Source organism: Hemicordylus capensis, chromosome 10 (assembly GCF_027244095.1).
Source record: "Hemicordylus capensis ecotype Gifberg chromosome 10, rHemCap1.1.pri, whole genome shotgun sequence".
NCBI classification, from domain to species: Eukaryota; Metazoa; Chordata; class Lepidosauria; order Squamata; family Cordylidae; genus Hemicordylus; species Hemicordylus capensis.
The window spans coordinates 15,045,328-15,065,680 of NC_069666.1; the positions used below are offsets into that span (position 1 = coordinate 15,045,328).

A 20,353-nucleotide genomic window follows, 5' to 3' on the forward strand; every position below is an offset into this window, starting at 1 on the left:
GCCTCACCTGGAATGCTACGTCCAATGTCAGGCCCAATATTTTAAGAAGGACATTGGTAACGAACAGGTTCAAAGGAAGGCAGCCAAGATGGTGAAGGGTCTGGAAACCAAGACCTGACAAGAACAGTTGAAGGAGCTGGGTATGTTTGACCTGGAAAAAAAACTACTTTATGGGGGTGGGTGGGTGGAAGAGGAATATGATAGCAATCTTCGAACATTGGAATGGCTATTGTATAGAAGGAAGAGTGGTCTTGTTCTCTGTTGCTCCAAAGGGTAGAACTAGAACCAATGGGTTACAATTAGAGGGCAGCAGATTTATTTATTGATTTGATTTCTATACTGCCCTTCAAAAAATGGCTCAGGGCGGTTTACACAGATAAATAATAAATAAATAAGATGGATGGCTCACAATCTAAAAGATTTAGGCTAGAGACTAGGAATTCCCTAACTACAAAAGCTGTTTGACAGTGGAACAGTCTGCCTCATGCAGTGGTGGACTCCTTCACTGAAGATTTTCAAACAGGCTGGACAGTCATCTGTCAGGGATGCTGTAGCAACTTCCTACACTGAACAGGGGGTTAGACTAGAAGATCACTAAGGTCACTTTGAATTCCATTATTCTAAGTCTTTCTGAACAATTAGTTTGTTTCCCCAAAAAACACATTTGTTTAAGGGATCTAAAGTCCACCTTTCAGGTCTCAATGTTTCATAAAGTAGATTACAAAATTCAAAATACACATTTTTAAAAGAATTGTTTCAAATTTAATGCACACATTACTTGAGGGAAAACACAAGGACAAAGCAAACCACTGCAAGACAATTACCAATTCAAGTTTCATGAAATGAAATTTCATTTCGCTTTTTCTATTATTTTCCTTATTCACTAAGGACAGGGCAAACTACAGAGGATGGACTTAAGTTAAGCACTATGATATTCTTAATCTAAGAAATATCTGCACTAAAACTATACATTACTAGGATAATCCAATTGTTTATATATTTCAAAGAAAGAATATGACTTGGGAAATGATGCAATTTCCTTCCTTGGAGATTCTCAAGAAAAGATTGAGCAGACATCAGAGGCCTTGCCTAGAAGTCCTTTTCAGTTGTATGAGAATTAGGTAACCCTAAACCATATTAGTGCTTGTAAGTTAAGTGTACAAATCCAATTCTAAAAATGCTGAGATTGTTCTTTTCAATTACTTTCTAGAAATTGAAAGAATGATGCAAAGACTTAATGAACTTTTCCCTCAATTAAAGTATATGGCAAAAGATGACCAAATATTGGTAACAGGACACCTGTCACATGTCCTACAGTAGCTATTTTAGAAAGTAACATAGCATAGGCATTTTCATTTAACAGATGTCTTCTGTTATGGTTTGAGAAGTTGTGCATTCTGAATGTTTTAAAGAAGATTGGAAACCATTTTTGTTGTATCTAAAGAATTACTTTCCTACTATGGACTTGACAGCAGGGTTTGAAATTTAGTATAAATCGCAGTTTGGTTAGATTAATTAGGTTTGTAAGGGTTTGAACTTATGTTTTGATTTATTATCATAGCAAGGGTAAATTTTATAGTTGTTGATTCACGAAGAAATGTGAGCGGGAAGTCCTCCCTTTTTGTGTGTATTTTTAATGAATGATAATATTGTTATTGTTAAAATCAATAAAAATTGAATTTGCAAAAAAAAAGAGAGAGAGAGAGAAGTTGTGCATTCTGCTGCTTATATTTTGCCAATACATACAGAAAATGCCAAGAAGCTGCCATGTTTATCTTGTGAAGACTGGTCTTGGATTCTGCTTTTGAGCACCTTTACTTGTTCAAGGGAAATGGGCTGGAGAGATTTAGACACACACATGCCCCACAGTGAAGGCCAAATGACACATCACACGATCAATGAATGGTTCTAGTTGACTAGTATTTACAGATTCCTTGTAGCTTTCATTTATTATAGCTGATCCAAGAAACTATGATTTTGACCATAGTACAACCTCCCAAGATTCTCTCATATATAAAGACACACATATGCAACACACAACTATAGTTTGTTTATATGCAATAAAGTTGTCAATATACAAAAGCTTTTAAGTGAGTCAGCACAACTCCTTAGAAATTCAATATAAATGGTACTTATGAAGACACCAGGGCTCCAATACAAAGATCTATGTGCTCCCTGGGGCACACACAGAAATCTTGTTTAGGAGCTTCCCCACTAACTTATAGGGAAGTGACAACTTTGCACATGGGAAAGTAACGGGTGTGGACAGCTGTACCTTCCACTGGAAGTAGAAGGGAAGGAGTTGCAGATGCAAGGACTTCATGTGTGCACTGGAGCTCCTAGAAGGAATTTCTTAGGCACAGCACATGCCCACAATGATAAGATCTACATTTTCTCAGTTCTCCCATCATTTTCTGTGGAGAGATCAGCAAGGGCTTGATCTAAATAGAATTTCTCAATTCTCCCCAAAAGCTGAGGAGTCCAAGCACATGCTCCTCTGTATTGTGGGGCTATAACAAGATTGGATAAATATGTTCCTAAAAATAGCTTGAGGACAACTATTTGCAATTGCTTCTTATGCCACTTCTGCTATCCTTTGCTGTAACAATATTATAATATTTTTGTAGGCATGTGAAAACAGTAATCCAGTGAGAATGTTCTCCCCACCTCTTTTACAGAGTATGTTGACTTGTGCCACGAAGCTCACTTAAAATTAGATGTTTGTCCCTTTCCAACCTATTCTGACACACACAATGCCATCTATGAAGGATGGTGTGTCTGTTTCCAACTTTAAGTTGGCCCCCTTTGTTAAGCAGCAGCTTAAAATAGGTATGTACCACCCATCTATTTATAAGCTATAGGTTCACTTTCAAAAAAAATAAAGCCTTCTTATCAAGTAGCTAAATGGTTGAGTTGTATTTGTGTAAACTTTTTTTTGTCTAAAGGAAGTGAATAATGATAAAAATTGAGAAAGCTGTAATGTACTTTACTAGTAAAACCAATGAAAATACTGTTATTTCTTTGCATTTTGAGAACACTTTAATCTACATAACCACACACACACACACACACAAAAGAAAGACAACATCAGTTATGCCTTCTGTTTTCACAATGAACTAGAAAGCAAACATTTATATTAAGGCTACAAGTAGCACTTCTATGGTAACAAATACATTTTTGTAACATCCAATTTAAAATTCCAAACAACATTTGAGATCTTATTCAAAAACTAGTAATTTGAATAGTGAATATATCACTCAAAAACTACATGAAAAGAAAGATATAGCCATATAAGAAGTTGAAGTTGGTATGTGGTGGTATTTTGATTTTGTTAAAAAGCATTCTAGCCTTTGGGATTAAGTAATGGGTCTAATCAATAACCAAAACACTCCATTTCACCATCTGTGCCTGAAAGTGTTACATTTTTTGTTAAGTGGTACAGTTTTAATTTTTGACAGCATCTTATTCCCTCTTGCTTACCATTCTCCTTGTCCCCCTCCCCCCTCTTTGTTCAAAATCAACAATTCTGAATTGTTTTCAATATCATTTGTCATAACACGTGAGCTCCAAAACTGTTAAATGCATATTATCCACGTGAAATATTTTCATGCAAACAAAACCAACTGCTTAAAACACCAAATCTATTGGGGGAAAGAGAGACATTTAGGTTTGGAAACAACACAACACACGTTTAAGCATTTAGAATTACTTCTTTCAGTTACACACCTTCTACAGGCATCCCCTTGTTTCCACTGTAAACCATACTGCAATCGGAGTGGAAAAGAAGTTGCCTTCAGGCAGAAAATGGGCTACACTGCCAGTGTCTCGGGGATCCAGATGTCTGCAGTGGCTAACACAAAAATGTTCAGCTTTGGGTGCATATTCAGCTTCTCTGTGCAAGACATTTTTTCCACAAAGAAGGCAGAGTAAAAGTGCACATAGCAACAGAACTCACAGCTGATTGGACAGAGGGCGTGCTTCAACCCTTCACTGCTCACAAGGTCTACTACAGTTTCCTGTCTGTTTGGCAGTAGTATCATGTTTTCTTTTCTCCTCTTGTGAACCCAGCTGTGTTTGGGCAATTTGAGAGGAAAGGACAGGAGAACAACAAGTAGCAAGACACACTAAATGTGGCACCAATTGTGGCGGTGATTACAGTTCAAATAAATACATACACCGAATGGCTTTTTAAAGAACTGCCCAGACATCCAAAGAGAAATGCATTCAGAAAACAAAGTGACAATGGGGATCCATTTGCTTTGTTACAGTAGTTTTGCTCATAGAAGCAGTGAGCGTGCTATTTAAGAACACCCTTGAAGTCTTTCACACACACAGTACATTGAGAGAGATAAACTGTAAGAGTAACAGGAATATCAGACAGACACAATAAGCTTCAGTTTATTAAGTTAAGGACACGGACATTCTAGACAGGCTTTCCAAAGGCAAAGGTACTATGAAGGGAGAAAACATATCCAGTGTGCAGAAAAATCCTGCAGAAAACCAGTGCAGAAATGGAGATTTTTAAATACTTTTGTATGATTCTAATGCAACCAAGCAAGTTCACAAAGCTGTCCTGTTTTCATACAAATGGTATGTTCAAATTCTGCGCATGAATAGAACCGGGTGGACCAGACAGTGATTTAAGAGGAAGAGTCTTAGTTCGTCAGGGCTTGTCTTAAGCCTTTTGGAGGCTCATGGTGGCTCTCTCAACCCTAGCCCGATTCTGGAGCTCATGGGCCCGGCCACCCCTCTGGATCCATCTTGTCCAGCCCTTTACGAGCCCCAGCTTGCCCCAATGCCTTTGCATCTCTCAATATTTGGTCTACTGTTGCTCATCTTACCCAGCTGTGGAAACATATTTAATGTTCATGTCCTCCTGCCACCATAAGTATGCTTACTGCAGAAATGGGAAAAGATTCCATGTCAAAAATAATCAGCACACACACCCAGTTCAGGAGTAGATATACATAATCTTGCAAACTAACTTCAACTCATTATTTCAGCAAAAATAGAGTTAGAGTATTTTAAGAGTATGTTAAGCTCAGGCAGGCAGCCGTTAATGAGAAATGATGTGTGTGGAAATGAGTGAAGTTTTTAAAGAGTTGTCTTTAAAAAGTTTTCATCTATATTACAAAGAACAGCTGTGATGACAAGGTCTATACTATCATCTATCCATCTGCTGTACACTGAATATACAGAAGGCAGGATTTAACTTAGTAAGATAGTAGAACTTGCTGTCAGTGGAACAAAGACCTTCACCAACCTTAACAGCAATAACTAAGGCACTTTAATAACCTATTTTAAACAGGGCCAAGCTAAAAATGGAAGTGGGGTGGAGGGAGGAGAAGAAGAGAAAGATGCTGAATCACCCTCAGTAGTCTCACAGGTGGGAATACCTATCTGTTGTGAACCACAGTGTGACGGATTTCATATTTGGTATAAGATCATCTTCTTTGAAGTTGGGACCGCAGTCTGATTCTAAATGTTGCATGCCTCCTCCACAAATTGCACCAATAAAAGGGCTAGCACATATTGCCCAACCTTAATATTACTTTACATTTATATAGTGCTTTGTACGTGTCCAAAGTGTTTCACATATATCCCTCAATAATCCTTACAAACAGTCTTTCAATGTACATCAGTATTGATTACACAACTGCACAGGTAAGTACTATAGAATAAACTCACTCAGCAATACAGAGTACTTCGGCCTTTGCACTGCCTAATCCTTTGCCTCCGATTTCACAGCTACCGAGGGACAGATTACACATTAGGTGCAGTAGCATGTAGAAAAAACAGAAGTGTACACACCCTAACAGCCCACTACCCTGCTGAAAAGCAGGGACAAGACGGAATTTTCAACCAAGTGATGGGATGGGTGTTTAACCCTTTCCCTATCCAGCCCCACCCCCATCCATTCTAGATCAAACACCTACCAAAAATTGAACACTGTCCATAACAGTTGTCCTCATCAACAGGGGGCCGAGGTACTCAACTGTTAGTGGAGTGTCTTTCTACAGCAGAAGTGGCCTCCCCTCTTTTACAGCTTATGTATCAGCTGCTACTGTTCTGACAAAAGACTGGACTTCTGTGTGACCTAGGTCAGAGTTAGCTGCTGCAACTGCTGCACAGACTCCTCCTCAACCTATTTGTGAGGCTAAACTCCAACATAGTTAAGTAGGTAGGCAGGTGGATGCTTCACTGAGAACGGGAACAGACCCCACTTGGAACAGGGAGATCCATTCTCTACCTATATATCTACCCCTCGCAGTATATAACATTCATCAGTTCTGCTCACCATAAGCATTTTTTTTATTATTATTCCGGTTATGTTACAATTCTTTTATCCAAGAATTGATAAAACATGCTCTTCAGTCTTGTCACTTTTCCTATTAGGAGAGCCTCTCTCCATTTCTTTCTGACCCAGACAGACAGACCTGTTATCTGTTTCCAAAAGAGCTGGAAAGGTTATGATTCTTATGGATACAAAACTGGAGCACCTGTGGGGGAGAGGGAGGTACCAGCAGACTGAGTAACTCACAGATAAGTCAATTTCAAAAACCCCAATTTCCCCCCAATCTAGTTCAATGGAGCAGAACGTTGATGGACTCAGATGGCACTTGATAACAAGGTGGGTGGAGTTAATGGAACTCAATGGTGAGGAGATCTTAAACAAAAACAGGAGGAAATTTATCCACTTGAAGAATGCTCCCTCAAGACAGTCACAATTCCTGCTGCTTCTGAGGGGGGAAAGATGCCTGAAACGTTCACTATGCTCAGGCAGAGCCTCAGGTAACACCAGGAATATACTGCAACATTTTGTTGCACATCCATACTTTAACTACTAAATGACCTTCATAAAAAGATATTTCATGCTGCTTGGCCATTTTGATTGGTTAATCACTTAACCAACATCATACATCTCCACAAAATTACTGGACATCTCATTTACTTTGTGCATATCTGTAATTTATCAATTTGCTTCTCCCCTACTTGTATTTAGCATCTCCCTCCTCAACTGTGTTCCTCAGCTACCAGCTATACTTTGTTCTATTACTGGTATAGCTCTTAAATTTTACATAGCTATGAAGATGATGCCCAGTTATCCAGTCTAGTTTATGGTATACTCTAATGTGGAATTATACCATCTTGCAATATCCTAAGTATGTAAAGCAATGGTCCATGATAACGATATCCCATTTTGGGGATACATGATCATCATCCTTTCATCTTAAACTTTTATCTTCTATGCAGGTGGCCTGAAGAACTAAACCACTTTTTAAAATGGACATTTAAATGTATTTTCTACATATTGTAATTATGAAACAAACACACTGAAACCTTACATGGAGCAAATAGTTACTAAGAATTCATTAGGTGCCCACAATCTCTAAACAAGGAATTCTATCTCCTACACACTCAGTTTAAATTATTTTGTAGTTCACATGCCAATAGTCCAATCCTAAGGCTTTCAACAAATAAATGCTTGCCAGGTTTATTAATTTATTGCTACAGCAGCATAAATTAATCACAGGCAGATAAGTTGGTACAAATATGTACAATTGGGATGCAACAGTATTTCTTTAATTCAAAGTATTCCAAATATCCCTGAAGAAACAAGAGTGTTCCTTAGAAACCACAAATCTTTCCACACCCTGCATACATCTGTGGTCTGCCAGCTGTCCTATACTGGAACATTTGAGCACTGACCTAAAACCGTTATGGCTGTCATTATGGTATATACCATTGTGATTTTCTTAAATGTGATTTTGTAAACACCCTTCTTATGAGATGAATTTTTCTATGTTCAGCTCTATTCAGTTAGGATTCTCCACAGACAAAGAGTTTTGGAAGCATTTCTTTTGATGCTTGTTTTGCAGAGTTAGGAGTCTGGGTGCTAAGAGCCAACCTTCTTGCAGAGGCGCCCTTCCCCTCTGGACAGAAGTCCAGTCTCTCACACCCCCTGGGGGCCCCTAAATTCTCTTTAAAATGTCCTGGGGTGGAGGTGGCCATGCTGCACTACACCACTGTCTAGTCTTCTCTTGTGTGCTGCCAGGGTCTGACTGAGGGCCAAGTGCACCCAGCTTGCAGTTGCCTGCCTCTGCAGGCCTTTAGCAGCCACCTGGGCCTGGCCAGATGAGCAGGAGCCACAAGCCAGCATGCGGCATGAGGGAACAGAGCTGCTGAGAGGGAGCACTGAGCAGGACAAGCCTCCAGTTATGGCAAGGCCAGCTGGGTGTTCTCAGTGGCCCGGGAAGCAAAGAGACAGCTACAGCAGCAACCACTGTCAAGTCATGACCACTGCCTGCTTGGAGGCTCCACAGTGGGGGCAACAGCAACACATACCCCACTTGGTGGGTCACCATTGACAACTACACACACACCCCAAGATGACCAATGTGTGAGTGAGAACAGGTAAACTAAGTCAACAGAGTTTTCATGTTATGCTGTGGGATGGGGTCTTGGAGTGGGAGTGGGGTGAGAGAGAGCACGGGCATGAGTGTGGTGCTGCCGAGCAGGGGTAAACTTCCATCCTTACATTCTTGTGAGAGCAGTTGCTGTTTGGGCCCTCAAGAACCCATGTGTTCAAAAAACTGCATGTGTGTCACAACGTGTGTGTTTCTGTTATCTTGTGGTGGCAGAGACCACCAAAAGGCCTCTAGGTTCAGGCTCCAAACTTACCTGGGTGCACCTCTTCATTCTTCTAGATCAGGCCTGCTCAACTTAGGCTCCCCAGCTGTTTTTGGACTGATTGGTTGATTGATTGATTAAGTGCTGTCAGTTTTTAGTGACCACATAGATAGATCCTCTCCAGGATGATCTGTCCAACTAGGCCTTTAAGATGGTGCCTTCATTGCTGTCATAATTGAGTCCATCCACCTTGCTGCTGGTCATCATCTTCGCCTTCCTTCAGTTTTACCCAGCATTATGGACTTCTCAAGAGAGCTGGGTCTTCACATAATGTGTCCAAAGTATGATAGATTGAGCCTGGTCATTTGTGCCTTGAGTGGAAATTCTTGTTTGATTTGTTCTATGATCCATTTGTTTGTTTTCCTGGCTGTCCATGGTATCCTCAAAAGTCTTCTCCAGCACCAAAGTTCAAAAGCGTCAATGCTTTATCTGAGTGGTGTCATCAGCGCAGCGCAGGTTATTGATGTTTCCTCCTCCTCCAACTTTAAAACCACACTCTTCTTCCAATCCAGCTTCTCTCAGTATATGTTCAGCATATAAATTGAATAAAGAGAAAATATAGAGCCTTCTCTTACTCCTTTGCCAATCTGGAACTAGTCTGTTTCACCATGATCCATCTGGACTGTAGCTTCCTGTCCTGTGTATAAGTTTCTCAGGCGAACAATGAGATGTTCTGGGATGCCCATTTTCCTAAAGATATTCGACAACTTGACATGGTCGACACAACTGAAGGCTTTTCTGTAGTCAATGAAGCACACGTTGACATCTTTTTTGTATTCTTTGGCTTTCTCAATTATCCAGCATGCATCAGCAATAATGTCTCTTGTTCCTTGACTTTTCTGAAACCAGCGTGAACATCCGGCATTTCCCTTTCCACGTAGGGCTCTAATCTGTGTTGGATGATCCTGACAATTATTTTGCCAGCATGTAAAGTTAAGGATATTGTGCAATGTTTGAGCAATCTGTTATGTCTCTTTTCTTTGGCATGGGTATGTAGACTGACCTCTTCCAATCTGTTGGCCAATGTGTCATTCACCAAATTGCTGGCATAGTTTGGTTAGAGCCTTGACCGATTCTTCTTCTGTTGCTTGCCATATCTCTGTAGATATTCCATCAATTCCTGTAGCCTTCTGACTTGGTAATGACCGGAGTGTTGATCTAACTTCATCTTCTCGTACTAGAGCTTCTTGCTAGTACAGAATATCTTCTAGAGTATCTTGGATATTGATGTCCCTGCTGTGCAGATTTTCAGTATACTCCTTCCATCTCTGTTTGATCTCTCTGAATCAGTTACTATCTGTCCTTTGGCGTCCCTTAACATACCAATTCAAGGTTGGAACCTCCCTCTGAGTTCAGAGATCTTTTGGAAAACTTGCCTTGTTTTTCCATGTATTTCCATCCTCAAGGTCTTTACAGTTATCATTGTAGTACTGCTCTCTTGGCAATTTCCACTGTTTGTTCTGACATCCATTTTGCTTCTTCTGTTTCTTGGTCTTTGGCAGTCTCTTTTCACATTCTTCCTTAACTTATTTTATTTCATTCCACAGTTCCTCTGATTCCCTATCAATGAGGTTTCAGAACTTCAAAGCGGTTCCTGATGTTCTCCTTGGAAATGGTGGGTACATTCTCAAGATCATATCATGGAAGCTGGATAACTTTGTTTTTCTGCTTTAGCTTGACTTGCAACCTATATGTGAACAGTTTGTGATCTGTTCCATAATCAGCCCCCGGGCACGTTTTTGCTGTTATAACTGAGTTCTTCCACCTCGTTGCACCAATAATGTAATCAATTTGATTTCTTTGCTTTCCTCCTTACCATTTCCTACTTCGGCATTCCAATCTCCAACCACCAGAAGCACCTCTTGCTTGCAAGTTCTGTCAATTTCAGACTGAACTTGAGCATGAAACTCATCAACTTCCTCTTCTGCATCAGTCATTCGGGCATAGACTTGAAAAACTGTCATGTTAAAGGGTTGTCCATGAAGCCTAATTGATATTAGTCGGTCACTGATCACATTGTACCCAAGTACTGTCATTGCTATATCCTTCCTGACTATAAAAGCAACACCATTTCTTCTGCTTTTCATGTCCCGAGTAGTAAACAGTATGATTTTCTGACTGAAAGTGTCCAATTCGAGTTCATTTTAATTCACGGATCCAATTAAACATCAATTCCAATAATCCCCAGCCACAGTGGCCAATAGCCAGGGATTATGAGAGTTGTATGCCAACATCTGCAAGAGGCCGAAGCTGAGCAGCCCTGTAGTAGAGAATACCAAGATGTTTAATTTTAAACACGTTTCAGACAACATGGCTGAAGCCAATATAGATAATATCATTAAGCCCTGTTGGGAGCAGATGCCTATTCTTCTTAGTGCTGGAAGAAGAAGCACTGCTTGTACTGTGAGGAAATGTCCCTGTGCATTCCTTGCTGGGCCAACACTCCTGCACAGCGAGAAAGTTGGCAACCTGGCTGTCAAAAAGGCAGCTCTTAAAAGGCCCCATTTGGATGTGAAATATTTCTGCTACCAAGGGCACATGAGTCATGAATCTAGCTAATCCCAGTATTAATTAGCATTTCAGACTTCCTTCTAGAAGGCATCCTGAAGGGCAACATGGAGAAATGGAGAACCTCTGAGATGTCAGCTAGAGAGAAGAATTGGGAAGCCATGCTACATTTTGAATACCACCACTTCTGGGTAAAGCACTCTACCCAACTATCAGCAGAATTAAGGAGAGGTAATGTTTTCCCTGGTCAATGCTCCATCTCTCTCCCTTTGTTTTCTCTTCTCTCAGTAATTCATTTTCCATGGTAGTTAGCTTTCCAAACATACTTCATGCCCCTCTAGGATTAGCTGCTTCTCCGTTTACTGTTTTGATTGCTAATTTGATTGAAGTGTATTATTGCTCTCCAATATTCCCCTGCTTGACCTCATCTTTGTATTTTATTCCCCAAATAAATGTTTATTTGCAAATCCATCTCCTGTACTTTTAGTTTGGCGTGCACTTTCCAGCATTTGAAAGATCGTGTCTATTGTGAATCAGCAAGGACATTTGGTAACAGTATATAATCCAGAACAAACTCTGCTAATTAGCCACTTCTATCCCAAACTACTGTTTGCAATACTAATTTATTCTAGACTTTTCTCTTTTCTGTAACAGTTCTAAGTGCTGGAAAATGTAGTTTATTGTACCTAGAAAAGGGATCATCTAACCATGAAATCATCCTGACTCGCTCTACTAAATGGCTCCCTACTACAGAACTGACTGCAGTGCTAGGGCATTCTTGAATGGAGAAACAAGTGCTGTATTTTTCAGGAAAATGCTTTCTACATTCATTAGAAACTGGCCGTGCATGCAATCTCCAGAACTAGGTACATTTCTAGATCTAAACCATAGCACTGGAAATTGATTAGTTGCCACATAAGAACAGCCTTGCTATAGTTAACATGATTGTATATAAGAAAAAAAGAACACAATTGTTCTTGAATATGCTGCTTGTCTGCATATTAATCTCGTATATACCAAAAAGCTGGCCTTTCAGTTTTACCATGAATCTTGCCCTCCCCCACTGAAGTCAACCTCTGATGCTCAAGGTACTGCATTCACCATCTCTTATTATGCCCATCTTTTTGAAAAACAAAAACACATTATTTCTGATTTCATGATAATGGAAAGCTTGCAGTATGCCATGGCAACATCACAATCACAATGATGGGGATTAGCAATCAAGGTTTTCCTATACTAGAACATATGCTGGGAACTATCAACTGGGGATTGATATTATAATCATGTCCTATTACATTTTTCTGGGGCATCAGCTTGGCTAGGGCTGCCTGCCATATGGAGCAGAAGACTGCTCTCCTGTACCTTTGGGAGATGTACAGAAGCAAGAATTTCAGGTACAACTTATTCAGGGGAAGAAAAAAGACTAATTGTCTATTTGACCCGACACAGAAGCAATGTTAAGCTTTCTTCAACAGTCCTCAGTTGGCAACTACGGTATATTAAATATGTTGCAGTATAATTAAACCAACATTTTTCAATAAACAAAAGAATTTCAGTACCAAATACCTATAGATTACCATTTAATCAACATTTTAAAACTTCTGCCAAAAACTAAGAGCTATTAGAGCATATTATATTTCATAAATATAACCCAAGAGGGATTCTATCTCAAAGGCCTGAAATTTTTAGAACTGGAATCTTATGCTACTATTTGTTATAATGTTTCATGGAAAATAATTGAGTCTCAGTGTGTGTGTGTATATATGTGCTTATATACACACTTATTTGCTGTAAGTTCAAGAACATGTATTTCAAATTAAAAAGGCATTCTAACCCATCATGATTGAGATCTACTGCAAGAGACTTTCAGCAACATATGAATAACTTTATTATTTCAAAAAACAAATGCTGGGTCAGGATACAAGACCTAGCTTGCCAATATAAGTAACTTATAACATTTGGTGATGGAATATATTGAGAGAAAGGGATACAGTACAAAAAAATTCTTTGTATTAGCATAGGGCCATGCTGTCCTTATAGAGACAAGAGCAAAAATAGGATAGAAACTGCAGCTAGGCCTAATAACTGAGCAGTCAAGTGCAAAAAGATCAGAAGCCGATGGTGGCATTGGTTGGCCTTTGTCTGAGAAGGAAGACTTTATTAGATAAATGTTTTCTTCAAGATACGTTTCTACCCAAAGCAGAAAACCCAGGCTTCAGTGTAGTATTTCTTGTCAAGGTATTTTAGGGTAGCAGGCTAGGGCGTCTCATTGGAAGGGTCAGTTAACAGGAGACAGGGTTGTGCTTTCCTCCCCCGTGCCCAGAACAGAGATGGCCCATTACAAGGGTAAAAGGATCATGGCCATGGATCCAGGCATTGGCATAGTAGGCATGAAGCCACAAGGATCTACTATTAGGTGCAGAGAAGTAAGATACGACTTCCTACTATACACACATTAAAGTTGCTATTCGCATTTTATCTTTTTAGTAATGGGAGGCAAAACATTAGCGTGTATTTGAATAAAAATGTTGCCATAATTATATATTTGTCCACATACTTTCCATCCAGATTCATCATTATTACAATAGAGATCACATAATTAAGATTTCACTTAGCATTTGATTACCAGTAAAAGGTTACTACCATGGATGCAATCCTACTTGGCAGTGCCAAGCAGTGCCAGAGCAAGTTAAATTAATTAAGGAGCTCACCCCTCAGAAAATCCTTCTCAAAGACAAAATTCAGAGCAAGTTCCAATTCCTTTGTATATGTGTGTACACACACCCCTACCTGTTTCCCCCCATAGGTTAAGGATACCAATAGAATTATTTCAGCCACCAGTCAGTGAGATTTCCATCTGAACTATTTTTTCTAAGATTCCTTAATTTTAATGTTCCTTATTCACTGACAAACATCACAGATTGCTCCCTCATATTTATTTTTCAAGAGCATGATCCCACAGCCAGGCAACACACACACAAGCTTTCCTGCTACAACAGGAAATGGCATCACTTCTAGTTTGCCCCCTCCCTGTATTTACCTGTGGCCTCTATAACTGGAAGCACAACTTAAACATTTCCAAGACAGCTGTTGCAACCCTGCTAAACAGGAAGCAACATCATCTGCAGTTCATATGTCTCTTCTTCATTAAGACCTACACAAAAGCAATTTCACTATCTGTAACAAAAATTTAGTCTGTTGGCTAGTCACAGAACATTCAAATCAACAACCGCAACATTTTGTATTGCAGGCGACAGACATAGCTATCAGTGAACTTATGCTGATTTCAGCTGCTATCTACCAACATGCCCAATTCCAAGCACATTTTTTTTTAATTAAAGAAACTTGAGCTGCTCTTCAGACCACAGTCTTAAGGCTGTTTTAAACATACATAAAAAAAACAGGCTGCTGCATTCCCACAGTATGTTGGCCACATCTTCTCTGAAACATCTGAAGGGGAGACACAACACTGCTCATGGCCCCACCAAGGCCTATATTTTTGGCCCCACATTTGCATAAACACCTTTCCCCTGCAAACAGTACAAAACAAGCTATGGAAACACACGGACTCATCTTTTCTTTAATGTGAAGCAGCTTTTGCTCTATCACTCTTCATACAAAGAAAGCTTCCCAGAATTTGACAGTGGCAGATTAACTTTGGAAGTATATGGTCAAGATACATCTGTTGAAAGCTGTAGATGACAATTATTCATTAAGAGGGGGGGCAGGAGGGAAATAACCAGTCACCTGTCTCAAGGTGTGGGACACAATCCAACCAAAGTGGTCAAAATAAGTTCACTTATTCAACTGGAAGAATCAATCAATTAGTAGTAGTACTAATAACAGCAGTATTGGAGAAAACAAATCTGATCACTACAACTTGACATACCTGCCCAGGAAAAACAAAGCATGTATAAAACATTTCTACTGCACTGCCCGATGATGCATGCTTTTCTTCCTGTCAGTCCAATATTAAACGGATTGTACTGAGTTTAGTTAAATGCTCTGCTTATCCTGTGTCCTTCACTATTCACTTGCAAATAAAGGAAGCAGGTGATTGCACACTTGACAACTCACCTGTGGTGCAGCTGCTGTGTAGAAAGCAGCACATGTAAACATTTGCATGATTTGTCCCTTCAGAAGAGCATATGTAGGCTGAATGTGACATTTAGCTCTTTCTAGATGGCTCACATACAGTAAAAAAAATAGGAACAATTAAACTAGATATATTGTTGGTTAACATTACAGCCCGTATTTGTTTTCAGAACAGACATTGACTTTTTAAGAGCCAGCTTTACCTTGTTGCTGATGTGCTTAGATTACTTAAGTTTATTTAAAATTATTCTGCTTTTCTACCAAAAAGCAGTATACAAGATAAAACTGTATACAGATCAGTATGCTAAAAACAGTAACACAAGCAGATATAAATAAAATTAACCAACACCAGGATCAATCAAAAAAGGATCAATCAACACCAAAACAATCAAAAGCTGACAAAGGCCTGATGAAACAAGTAAGGTGTTCACCTCAAGGCAGAAAATAGTAATGGTAAGGACCTGCCACATATCTGAGGGACAGAATTCTACAATCTGTGGAGACCCTTTTCCAGGTTACCATCAAACATGCAATACACAAAGGAAGGAGCCAAGCACAGTCCCCTGAAGGTCTGGGCAAGCTCATATGGAAATAGGCAGTCCCTCAAGTAACAGTATATATGATTATTTATCAATCATATTTTTGTACCATCTGATATGCACACCTCCAGGGAGTGTACAGAGTTAAAACACAATAAAAACAGTTAAAATTCACAAGAAACAAAAATAATCTCACAGGATAAAATCAGATTAAACAGTTTAAAATTAAAAGCCTGAGAAGACAGGTGTGTCTTGAGGGTCTTTCTAAAAGCAAACATAGAAGGAGATGCTCTTATTTCAACAGGGAACCATATTACTATTGTTTAACTGTCCAAAGCTTCTTAGAAACAAGACGGCAAAGATGAGACTGTAGCTCAGTGGTAGAGCAACTGTTTGCATGCAGAAAGTCCCAAGTTCCAACCCTGACATCTCCAGGTAGGGCTGGGAAAGACTCCTGCCTGAAACCTTGGAGCACTGCTGCCAGTCAGTGTACAATACTGAGCTAGATGGACCAATAATCTGACTTTTACACAAGGCAGCTTATCATCTCACAACACAAGTTGTTTTCCACATACAAAAAAAGTCTTAACTCACACAGTTTCACCACCCCTCTTCGCATTAAATAGGTTAACCACCCTATAGCCATCTTATCAGATAACACCCTTGTCTCTCTCATAGTGTATCTGCTGTGTGGGTTACCAAAACAAACATCACCAAGCCTTTGGACTCCTTTCAGAGTATCAAGTAATGAAGCTCTAGCTTAATCTCTGGTATATTCTGTAATCACATTTTCTCTTGGTGAAGAATTTCAGGTTGCAGTTTTAAGAAAAATGGCTAAGGAGGAGTACATATCACAGACTTCTGTAGGACTCGATTCAGAGTTAGCATGCTTAGGCTTGCACTGTGTATGACATAACTGAAATCAAAAAAGCATTCTGTAAATTGTTGTCAAAAACAGAATGCTCCTTTGTTTCTCTGCACATCCCACCAGTTCTCTCATTCAAGCAGTTTAATGCAAGTATGATGCATATAGGATGGTACATTCACAGACTACCACGTATTCAAGGGCTCCATTACAGAACATGAAGTACTTTTGCAAACAGAAGTGAACATCCAATAAGGAACTGTCTTTAAAAACCAAAGCACTTACTATCTGTGCATCTTAATATTTGTAAACATCCTCAGCATTTGGACTAGTTTAAGGAGCTTCTCGTGTGCCTTAAGTGACTCATATAGCAGGACTATATTTGTTCAATGTTATGGAATGACATCAATACAGTAAAGGGAAAAACGTGAGATTACTCACTGCTTCAATATGCGGGACGCTATGAAATTTGATTTTAAAAAATTTTCCAGGCTGAAATAGTGGAATAGATATTACTAGCAATAAAGCCCTAATGATGAACATATTTAAATTAGGAGCAATGACTCACATCACTAGAGTTAAGCAGCTTTTACAATACCTACACAGGCTCTGAATTAGTAGAAATATATGATCTGAGCCACTGGTTTTATCAATCAGCCACAAATGCAATTATAGGTGAGGCAAGTAAATATTATACTAAAAGTATTTGTGGACAATTTAAATAGAATGAGTTTTAGTTGCTTTGCATTAGTTTCAAGACAGTTTATAACTTGCATTTATAAAGATACTGCATTACTAACACCAGACCTGATTGTAATCTGTGACTGATTTCCCCCCCTAATATTGCAATTGTATGATAATAGCTTAAGAAGTGCAACACTATTTGACATTTAAATGATACCATCTCCTTGGGCAAAGGTGTATTCCACAATGAGTTTTTAGCTCCGAGCTCTTCATTGATGAAATAAACCCAATAATCTACACAACAGCTTTAAAAAACCTGTTCCAGTCACTAACAAGACTCTATTGATCAATTTCACTGATCTGTATTAATCCATTTTGGTAAGATTCAGACTCCTCTTAGTTTTCCTTGGCAGAGGTAAGATTTACAATCTCCCCACTGTGACATGTTCCCGAACATTTTTAAAAGCTTTTGTCCATGATTAAGCTATTACACAAACAGAAAGGTTGATTAAATCCTTTACCTCGGTCAGGCTTCATTTTCAGTCCAGTGTCTTTCCCCCCGCAAGTCTCAGTAAAGAAGCCTTAATCGGGTGTTCTTGCTTTTTCCTCGAGGTCGCTGAAACTGCCTCCAGCTAGATCTCTTTTTTTTTCGGTAGGAATAACGAAATAATAGCCAGCCTTTATCCTTAACAGCTTACAAGAATCCGTAGCAGCTAGGCCTCCTCCTGGCATTCATTGTGGTGGCAGCACAGCAGTCTGCTGGGGGGGGGGGGGGGAGGCTAAACACAGCCCGTCTCGCTCGCGCTCCCTCCCGCCCCCCTCTGGAACTTGCCAATGTGTCCTTCCTTGACACAGCGTCTGAACAGGTCTATTTATAACCTGCCGGGGTAAAAGCTTAGACAACAAAAGCTAGCACTCCCCCCAGCCTCCCCGCACCCCATACGCAGAATCAAAGGCTCCGAATCACAGAGCCTCCCGGGGCAATGTCAACCCAGGCTGGAGTCCATTGCGTTTTACCTGTTCTACCGAGCCGGCCAGAAGGGGCTGAGCTTAGACCTCCTCCTCCTCCTCCCCCCGCCCCCTTCCAATCCTCTGCTCGCGTCTAGCCGAGATAAAAAACAAACAGGGTCCGGCTACAGCCCCCCAGCACTCATGGTGTCCCAGAGGGAGGGAGGGGGGTCGTGGAGGGGGTGGGGGGCACTAAAAACCACCACCACGGCGCAGCCTTTGCTCACTTGGCTCCTCCTCGGTCGCTTTGTCAAAATAAAAACAGCACGCACAGACAGCCCGCCGCCGCCGCCGCCCCCACCAGCCCCAAGCAGTCTACTCTCCCCGTTCGCTGTCGGGGTGCTGCTCGTCGGAAGCGGCGACCAACCACGTCTGAATGGAACACACGGACTCCCTCTTCCCGGGCTTGACTCACTCGACCCTTACCTTACACAACCCTAGCGGAGGAGGAGGAGGGGGGGAGGAAGGGCAGACTCCTTCACCGCCCCATTTCTAACCCCAAGAGCAACTACGCCCCGCGCCCCCAGGCCTTTGCTCTCTCCCCACAGACACACGCTGAGCCTGAGCTCAGCCGGCTTTCTCCCCCCCTTTCCGCCCCCAACTTGCCTAACGCACGCGCAGCGACCGAGAATAATAATAATAATAATAGACAGCCCTCCACACAAAGACACACACACCTGCTTCCCCTCAGCCCCTCACCGGCTGCCCCATAGCGTAGCGCAGCCTCTGCCCCAAGCTCATGCCTCCCCCTCCTCTTCCTCACGCCCCTCAGCAACTGCTCTGGGGTGACTGCTGCCTGCGGCTGCCCCTTGCCGGGGTGGCGGCTGCCCCCGCCGCCGCCTTTCCTGCAGCCCCTTAAGCCCGGGAGGAGCGTCGCAGCCTCATCTCACTCCTTCCCTACCGCCTTCCTAAGCCCGGGTGACTCTGGCAGGAGAGGGGAGCTGAGGCTGGCCTCCTCACCCCTCGCGCAGCAGGCATCCACACGACCCCCGCAAGACCTCCCTGCCTGGGTTCACCCTAAACACGCAGCCTCTTCCTCCTCCCCTGGCTGCTGCTGCTGCTGCTGCTGCTGCTGTTGCTGCAGTGTGTTTTCCATGACTCCGCGGTGCCCTCCTCCGCCTCCTCCTCCTCCTCTCCTCCTCTTCCTCTGCTGACTAACACTCCTCCTCCTGGCACTTCTCAGTCTCCAGCCAAACGGGTCACACGCGCATCACAGCCACAAAGCGAGGAGCGAGAGAAGCAGAGTTCGGTTTCTGGCAGAGGGCCGGCCGAACTCCAAGCAAGGCGGAAGCGGGAGGAAGGGGCTGAAGAAAACCACACCAGAAAAACCCCAAACGTCAAAGATCCCTGCCCCGCCTCACATGCACGACGCAGCGCCAGGACCCCTCTAGAGCCCCGCCTGCCCGCCCCTCTCCTTGGCACGCGCTCATCCCTCTCCCGCGATCTGCCCCATTCCGCTGCTGCTCAGCTCCCTCTCTGGTCTGTTTGCCCCGTCAAAAACACGACCGCGGTCACATGGCCTGGCCATAGCCAATCCCCTCGAAGTCCCTGCCTCCCCTTCCTCCTCAGTCATGCGAGGAACTCCGTTGTTATAGCAACTGAAGCCCAAAGTAAAAACTTAGGCCTGTTGAGAGTGTGAGACCAAACAGTCCTCTGTTTACTCTATGAGCCCTGCAGAGAATATTTGTTTGAGTGGCTATATAAATACAGTTTCTTCATTTATTTGTTTATTTATTTAGATTACATTTTTATTTTTATTTTATTTTATTTCTGTGCTCTAATGGCTTGTCTGCCTGCTTCTGGATTTTGGGCTATGACTGTGGGCACGGTGTTCAGCCTCTGTTAGAGCAACCCCGTGCAAGCAGCTCATGCTGGTGCAAATAAATAAATAAATAAATAAATAAAAATCCCTCCCAATGCTTGGAACAGAAATAAACTTTATTTAAGTTCCTTGCAATTATGA

At 41.4% G+C, this 20,353-nt stretch overlaps 1 protein-coding gene across 2 annotated transcripts in view; it reads right to left on the bottom strand.

Annotated features, from left to right (window-relative positions):
• ATOSA (atos homolog A) overlaps window positions 1–19,885 on the bottom strand; it is a 61,599-nt gene extending 41,714 nt beyond the window's left edge. The window contains exon 1 of one of the 2 annotated variants that reach the window (XR_008311373.1): window positions 17,904–19,885. Coding sequence is in view for 1 of the 2 variants with exons in the window: in XM_053271811.1 (XP_053127786.1) it covers window positions 17,904–17,919 (16 nt within the window). In the remaining variant the exon portion in view is untranslated. The remainder of the gene's footprint in view (window positions 1–17,903) is intronic. The other variant, XM_053271811.1, reaches the window with a different exon arrangement.
• Window positions 19,886–20,353: the final 468 nt, after the last annotated feature.